General features: G+C 47.3%; 1 protein-coding gene across 1 annotated transcript; it reads right to left on the bottom strand.

Annotated features, from left to right (window-relative positions):
- Positions 1 to 646: 646 nt before the first annotated feature.
- On the bottom strand, positions 647 to 8,167 carry HOXB13 (homeobox B13). The gene is made up of 2 exons (XM_015414612.1): positions 7,510 to 8,167; positions 647 to 951 (listed from the first exon to the last, which is right to left on the bottom strand). The coding sequence occupies exons 1-2, from the start codon at positions 8,165 to 8,167 to the stop codon at positions 647 to 649; spliced, it is 963 nt and encodes a 320-aa protein (XP_015270098.1).
- Between the last annotated feature and the right edge of the window lie 288 nt (positions 8,168 to 8,455).

The following is an 8,455-nucleotide window of genomic DNA, read 5'->3' as shown; positions in this document are numbered from 1 at the left end:
TCTGCGCGTCGCTGTCTTCCCTCCCTCCCCCCCACCCACTCCCCCCCAGAGCAGCTCGTAATTACTGGATTTCGTACAAAGGACAGAGAAGTTCGCATCGCACTGACGCTAAGGCGGCAACCAACGAGGAGGGGGGAATTCCATAAAAATAAATTGTACATTGCACACGGTTTCCTCCCGCCTCCCCCATTATTACATCATCATAAAAATAACAATAACAACAGTAACTAGGTTGCGTAATTCTTAAAATCACCGGCTCTTTCTTTCTTTGCTTGCAAATCGGGGTCTTAACTTATTTGAGGGAAGCAAAACAAAACACGGACTAAGGAAAAAAAAATATAAAACAAAAGAGAGCGTAGCAGAGAGCACGGACGAGGCCGGGGACGTGCGGATTTCGTCTGCTTCCGCCGAGGTGGAGCGCGGAGGCAGCCGCGAAGCAGGCGGAAGGGGGGAAACTATTGAAGTCTCCACGAGAATTATTCGGATCCAGTTCCTCTCCCTCCTTCTCCTCCACCCCACCCCCCTTCACCTCTCCAGTTCAGGCAAGGCGGCGGGGGAGCCAGCGGAGATGTCCTCCGCTCCTTTCTCCCCCTGCGGGGGCTTCTTTCTCCCCTCCACCCCACTCTGTCTGGTCCGAGTCCCTCTCTCACGGGGTGCTGCCGCTGCTGCTGCTACTGGCGGTGCTGCTAGTGGTGGTGGTGTTGGTGTTGGTGGTTTTCACCTTGGCCACAATCTTCTTCTCTTTCACCCGCCGGTTCTGGAACCAGATGGTGATCTGTCTCTCGGTGAGGTTGGTGGCCGCGGAGATCTTTCTCCTCTTATCCTTGGTGATGAACTTGCTGTTGGCGTACTCCTTCTCGAGCTCTTTCAGCTGCCCTTTGCTGTATGGGATCCTCTTCTTGCGGCCGCGGCGGAAGGAACAGCCCTCCGGGGGATGTTGGCCTACAGCTTCTGCCCAGCGGGAGAAAGAGAAAGAGAGGGGAGGGGGTGAAAGAGTCGAAGGTTAAGACAGGCCTGCTGGAGAGACCGCGCAGTTCTTGGAAGGGAGTGAAATCGACAACCCTGCCTTTGTCCGGCAGTCGAGCCAGGTGAAATTGACTAATACTCAAATGCCCCCACTTCTATCCAAAAGTAGAACGTTCTTTCCCGTTCTCGTTCTCCTCCTCTCTCAATTTTTTAAAAGCCCTTTATTTTATTGTTTGGAAGCAAAGTATCACTGAAATTAACTAGCAGAGGTGGGGAAAGAAGTCTAGTTAAGGGCAGGTTAAATGGCGCGTGAGTAGTCGGAGGCAGCGCGGGGAAATGTGAGAACTGATGTTTCACCGTGATTTCCAAGCCCAAATGAACTCAACAGCATTGACTTGCAAGTAAATGTGTGCTTATGGTTGGGTAGTGTATCATATCTGTCTCTCTTTGCTACGCTCTTAGGGAAACCAACACATGTGTTTGGAAAAGAAGGGAAGAGACGGAAATCACATAATTAGTCCTGAGTAAATTGTTTCTGTTGGGGGATTCAAATCTTGTTGAGTGGCACTTTTTGTGTAGAGGGTTCTCCATTTATTTGGTGTTCACCGCCCAGGACTCACTCGCAAGTAGGAGTGTTCAGGAGTAGTGAGAATTCGGATATTATTCAACATTATATATATATATACACACACAGGGGGAAAAACAAAAGAACCCCCCAAATTCATATAATACCACATAAAGTACTACAGTACTACATTATAGCACTACTAATACTAATACATCATGTAGTATATTGCCCACTACCCAACCGTTACAGTATGTACTACCTCCTACATAACATACTACTAATCCACATAATACTGCATAGTAGTAAGACCAACCAAATATCACAACGCACCATCTCCATTCCACCTGTTTTCTCCACCTATGCGTTTTAAGATGCTATTGCATGCACACGGCTTTTCTGATTAGATTTCAACATGCGCACATGCCTATATTTTAAGACCTCATTGGCAATCTTCCAAGTGTTGTGCAATCATTAATACCACCCAAACAAACACACGGCCTGCCTCATTCTGTGACAAGGCTGCCGGCGGGGAGACCGAAGTAATGAATACTGCGGGAGGGGGACCAATACTGCACCTCGGTACTCCCCAGGAGTTACACATTGTGGGCGTGGGTATTAATGAGTATTGTTCTGTTGGACAACTTCACCTTGTTTGTTATTGAAGGGGGAAAATCTTGATACTGGCCTCAGAACTGCAGTGTTAGGATGCACATACATTAAACACAAACAATGATTTCAATATTACAATGTGGCAAATTAAAATAAACTTGTCGGTTTTTATAAAGACAGTGGTTACAGTGCTTGGGTAGGCTTTTGGAAAATATTAAGCACCTTTATTACCCGTGCAGTCTTTCGAGGAATTCTCAGGCATTAGACTTGTTTCATTGCGAGCAAATCAGGACCACACCGCCAAGTTGCGTTTGGAAAGGTGCGAAAGTGATCCAGAAGGCAAGCTTTCCTAAACCAGTGAAACTGGGAAAGAAAGTACCTAATTCTTTCCCTGGATAGAGCCAGTTGGGTAGAGTTCCAACTCAAAGTGCGTGTACAGAATAATGTATAATGCGTTCCGATTGAGTAAGCAATCCTCAACAGGTATGCTCAGATGGACAGGTCCCATTTTATTCAATGGGGCTTGTTCCTAGGAAAGTATTCTTAGCACTGCAGTCTAATAGTTGCATTTTGAGGCCACGGATATGTTGTTTCTGGTAGAATTTTATTTTTCCAATTGCAGTTGCACTGCTTAGGTGGCCAGTGTATAAAACATACAAATATTCATTTGATCGTCTAGAAAGATGTAGTCTGTGAATTAGAGTCCATATATTGGAGGGGGAGGTTAGAGCAGCAATAGGCATATATGCCCCTATGGTTCTATCTGCCAGTCAAAGGGCTCAGGTGAGTCTTCTGGTGCCATTATATAATATTATGCTAAATTATCATTTAGGAAAACAAACGAGGCCCTTTCAAGTGTCATTTTTTCAGGTAAGAGACAGAGTCACCTAACTGATTCTCTTGCTGAAAGCAATTAATTTAAAACAGCTTCACTCAGGGGGATCACACTACATAAATATATATTTCCCTATTGTTACTGCCACTAGTAGTAGTAGTACCACCCCCCACTCCCACCACCACCACTAGTAGTAGTAGTATTTTCTGCCTTTCTATAGTTCTGCAAATAAAAAGTCCAGGTACTAAAACTTACAATAATGTGTACAGTTCCACACTTAAAACTGATAAACTCCCAATAACATTACAGAAGGTCTAACCACAATGTCATTCATATCAAAATCTGTTGAGACATTTTTTAAAAGTTCATTCAAAAGGCCCATGGAACAGTTCCATCTTACATGGTTTGCAGAAAGATAATAACAAGGATACTTTATGAAACTCCTTGGGGAGACAATTCTACTACTCCTGCTCTTGTCATGGTTGAGAAAGCTTGCCAAGAAAATAGTATTGGTTACTAAGGCTTGTTGGATAGTTACATTGTGGTTATGGGGTGGGGGCATGGTCCTTAAGGTCTGACTGAGACTGAGATTTTTTCTGGCACATCCTGCAAGCCTGGAAAAATGCTTCCTTGCTTAGATTCTAATGAATAATACCCCAGTATTATGCAGCAAATGAGCTTACACAGCACTGCATACTACTGAAATATTTATACTGAATATTTATGTTCCTTGGGGGGTCCAGTGTCACAACAATATACTGTTACAGTTAGAAAGACAGCACACACAATTACACGGTTTTGTTTTGATGTTTTGTTGAACTGGAACAGTTGTGAATTTATTTAATTAGTCATTTCATAGTGCAATAAGTTGCACTGATAGTAAAGTACCGCTTCATACATAATTGAATCAAGTTATTTGGACGCAATTCAGGGAAAAATTCTCCCCCCACCAGCCACTTTGAAAGCACATTTGTGCATGGCATGCCTCTCGCCTTTCAGGGCTATGTAGCAACATACTATTTTTTTGCTGCAGAGTAATTAATAATTTTGAAACCAAAAGTGTGTTGAATTCTGGAACTCAGTTGGAAACATAGAAGACAGTACTACATGCAACTGAACATGAAAATGCATGTTACTGGCTTGGGTCCTGTAACGTTACCTTATTCACGACAATACTGAATATGAGTATTGTTATGACATCTAGTATTTTGAAAAGCGGTCTAAAAATGCTATCAGTACCTTGTTGCAAGGAGCACACAGTATTTGCAATGCAATTACTCAAAATGACTTGGACATTTAGATTCTGGCTGGTTTGGGTTACCCGCAGTACAATGAAGTAATTGATGTTACTGAGACAAGGCTGCTTATGTTGTGGCTTGGGACCTGTGCCTATTAATAAAAACATTCTAATACTTTCTAGGAAATCTCAGCTCACATTCAAACAACAGGAGGGATCTTGGGCATTGGTTTCAGGGCCAAAAGCCAGAGTTCTTCACTGTAGTTGCTACTCTTCGATAATGTAATGCAGCACAAATTTATTACTGATAAAGCAGATGGGTGGGCGCTCCTTCATAATCTAACTGAAGTTCATCTGAAATCCTAAAAATGCCAAATTGAAAGTTTAATCCAGTGGCAACAAATGAGACTTCTTTCAATTAATGATGGTTATCCAGTTGAGGTATGGAATTGTGACAAATGTCATTGGTCACAGGTAGGATTTCCTGATGGGGAATAAAACATTGCCTCTTGCACACTAATGGGCTTGAGTGATAAAACCTCAATTATAACACATAAATATTTCAATATTGTAATTACTGGACTATGGAGCTGGTACATTTATTTATCTAAACAATTTATGGCACAGTCTTAAGCTTGTTAATTTAGAAGGGCATACCTCTGCTTCGTATGGCAGTGTAGAATTTCAGTAGGAATGTGCAAACCTTTGGGTTTCATAGAACGCTTCACCATGCAGAATTTATGTATTTCTGAAAAGCAGATTGTGCAATGCTAAACACAATATTATGTATTGTATTTTACATACAGTATATTATTATAATACTTTGGTTGGCGTTGCACAATTCCTTTGTCGAAGAGTAACTTCACTCCTAAAATGTCTCCTGTCTGGCTGCCCCAAGGCATACTGATACCCTGAGAAATCCAGTGGAATTTAACAGGCCCTGAACTTGAGAAGGGGGCTCAGAGGATTGCAGCTATCAATTTCTGTAGGCCCAGGACTGTATTAAAGGGAGTATGTAGGCTGCATGACCCCTTGTGGTGAAGTCTGATTGAATTACATGATGCAGTCACTGGAGGGCCCTGCAAAGCATTGTGGGATTATAAGAGCGGAAAGGGACCTCCTACAGCTATCTAGTCCAGCCCCTGGCATTGGACTCACCACACTTCCTCCCCTCAAAATGTATTTTTATTTTACATTATTTACAGTCTGCCTTTCTCACTCAAATTTAAGGCAGACTACACAATGAGTCAATACAATCAACAAGTTGGGACATTATCAATAAACAATGAAATTGAATTTTTTAAAGAGTAAAAGACCAAAGTGCACCAACTGTCTGTGTATGTGTTTTCTTTCTTATAAACCTACCCTAATATTTCTGTGAAGATTAGTGTTAGGCTAAGTTTAAGGACCAGACATGCCAAGGCCTATTTTTGAATTTACACACTGCCCATGTTTCATATTCTGCAGAAACATCAAGTCGAGAGCCACATTCCAGAAAACCTTCATCTTTTCTTTTTAAAGATATCTAACCGAAGTGGCAATCTTTTAATATGCTCTGCCTTGCAGGCCAGGATCTCCATTCATTTGGACAGGCCTTACTAACCATTAAGCTAATTCAGAATGGCAGCATTGCATCTCCAAGCCAAGCAAATGGTTCCAAATGGTCCTATCTCAATCCCCAGGGACAACAGCAATAGCACCTAGCACGAATACTATGTCCTGATTTTAATCACCCCCTATGTGCCCTGGGAAGGTAACAGCGTTCCATGCGCCTTGGTGTTTAGTCATGCCGGCCACATGATCACAGAAATGTCTTCAGACAGCGCTGGCTCTTCGGCTTTGAAACGGAGATGAGCACCGCAACCCCAGAGTCGGATTCGACTGGCTTTCGAGCAAAGGAACCTTTACCTTTATGTGCCCTGACACTTCTGCACCTAGCCATCCTAAGCACTTTTCAAGATGCACAGTACAACCCTAATGCACACTTTCCTGGGAGTAAGCCCCATACAATAGACCTGAGTAAGATTCTGAGTAGACCTGTTTAGGATTGCTCTTTTACAGAGTTTGTTTCCTGCAGATCTGAAGGACGGAGGTCCAGCAATTTGAATCACACTCCAAGAAACAAAGTAGGAAAGGACCAAAGAAGGAAAGTTGGATGGGTAGGAAATCTGAACCCCTTCGCTGAAATAGGTATCCCTTGTGACTCCTTAGGGACTGGAATGATTGACTGATGTGCACTAAATTGATCACAGGAGAGGTGCTGGCTGGGGTTGGAAGATCTGCATCCAACTCAAGTTCACTGACTTAGAAACCCCCCTCCCAATCCTAGTTACCAGCCACTGGGTGATAAGGAACTCTGCACATGTTCAGGGACCCTGCCATCTTTTTTATAACTGCGCTTGTTTTTTAATTACTGCTTCACAGGTCCAAAATTGGAGCACTTAGAAACTTCCCGCGGCCGTTATCTGTGGCTGACCGCAACTGGGAAGGCACAGAGTAGCCAGCTGAAGAGCTTCAACCTCTCTCTAACCTGCCACGGCAATTTGGGTCTTGGAAGGAAGCAAGAAAATAGATTTCACGACGTTCCTGGGCGGCTTCCCAGAAATAAACAACGCTTAGGAACACTCGCACGAACTCACTTGTTTAACCTAATGTATAATTTGTAATAATAATAATAATCATATGACAGCTATTACGCCGAACCATGACTAGCGCAGGGAAACCAACCAGAAGGGGAAAGTATACATCGACAGAGGCGCTTTCACATACCGGGAATAATGCCCGTTCAATCCACTTTGGATGCACTTTAGAGACGGTTTGCAAGTGGATTTTGCCATTCTGCACAGTAAAATGCAGTTGTAAAGTGCATTGCAAGGGAACTGGAAGTGCACTATTCAGCGTGTGGGTGGGGAGTATCTGTTTCGGCACACCTTTGGCGCAATAGTTTGGCGTTCAGTTATACTATCCTTTTATTATACTACAGAAAAATAAACAGCTAACAGTACGTAAAAGGGAAATGAGAACATAGAGCAACACATTCTGGGACTCCTCGCCGTAAGAACGAGCCCAGGGCTCAGACCTGGAAAGAAGGGAGTGCCTCAGAGCACGTGCAGAGTTCCCAACCCCCACCTCTGCCAACCCCGAAGAGGGGGCCTCCGGACAGGCCCTCTCCGGATCAGATTTCCTCGCTGCTTCGGTCCGAAGCCCGAATCAACCAGCCCCGGAGTGGGGGGGGATATTTGGGGGAGGGGGCAGGGGCGAGGCGTTTCCCGAGAGGCCCTCCGCTCCGGTTACCTGCGAAGGCCGTTTTCCAAAAGTGTCCGGCGGCCGGGCTCTGCTCCTTGGGGCAGTACATTTGGTTGTTCCAGCCGCCGGCCAGGGCCCAGGGCTGGTGGTAAGGGTCCACGGGCAGGAGGGCTTCGTGTCGGGCGTCGCCGGGCGGCCCGCCGAGGGTCTGCACGACGGAAACGTCCAGGTAGTTGGCCACGGGCTGGTAGGGACCGGCGTAGCCCGGGTAGAAGGCGAACTCGGCGGGGCGCGTCTGGTAGTCCTCGGGGGGCGCGGCGGCGCTGGCGGCGTCCACGTACTTGTCGGGCGGGTAGGCGGGCTGCGGCGGGGGCGGGCAGGGCTTGAGGGCGCCGCGGGCCACCCGGTACGAGCAGTAGCCGCTGCCGAAGCAGCCGTAGGAGAAGGGGGCGGCGGTGGAGGCGGCGGCGGCGGCGGCGGCCGAGGCCGGGCAGGGGAGGCATTGCTTGGGGGGCGGCTCGGCGCCGTCCAGGGCTGGGTAGGCGGCGGGGGGCGCCGAGGGGCCCGGCCCGCTGAGCGGCGCGTTCCGGCAGGGCCCTCCTCCGGCGGCGGCGAAGGCGGCCGGGCTCAGCAAGGCGTCCATGCCTTTCGGGGGCGCCTCGTCCAGGCTCCGGCGGGCCTCTCCGAAGGCGGCTTCAGGGTCCATCCAGCCCGGCCTGCCGCCAGCCGGCGCATGGACCAGCGCTGCAGCCTCGCCTCGGGGCCACCGGGCCCAGCGCGGCGCCGGGGTGTGTGTGTGTGGACCGGGGACCGTCCTGAAAAGCGGCTGTCCGCCCGAGGAGGGTCGCCTCGACTCCCGGTCGGCGCTGGCCCCGCTTCTTCTCCTCTCTCCCCACCACCCACCTCCACCACCGCCACCTCCGCCCCCCGACGCAAAGGACGTGGCTGGCCCAGCACGGCTCGCTCATTGGCTGAGGGGCCTCCGCTGGAGACA

This window comes from Gekko japonicus, unplaced genomic scaffold, assembly GCF_001447785.1.
Source record: "Gekko japonicus isolate JY-2015 unplaced genomic scaffold, Gekko_japonicus_V1.1 scaffold798, whole genome shotgun sequence".
In the NCBI taxonomy this organism is placed as follows: Eukaryota; Metazoa; Chordata; class Lepidosauria; order Squamata; family Gekkonidae; genus Gekko; species Gekko japonicus.
This window is presented reverse-complemented; position numbering and strand designations above follow the sequence as displayed.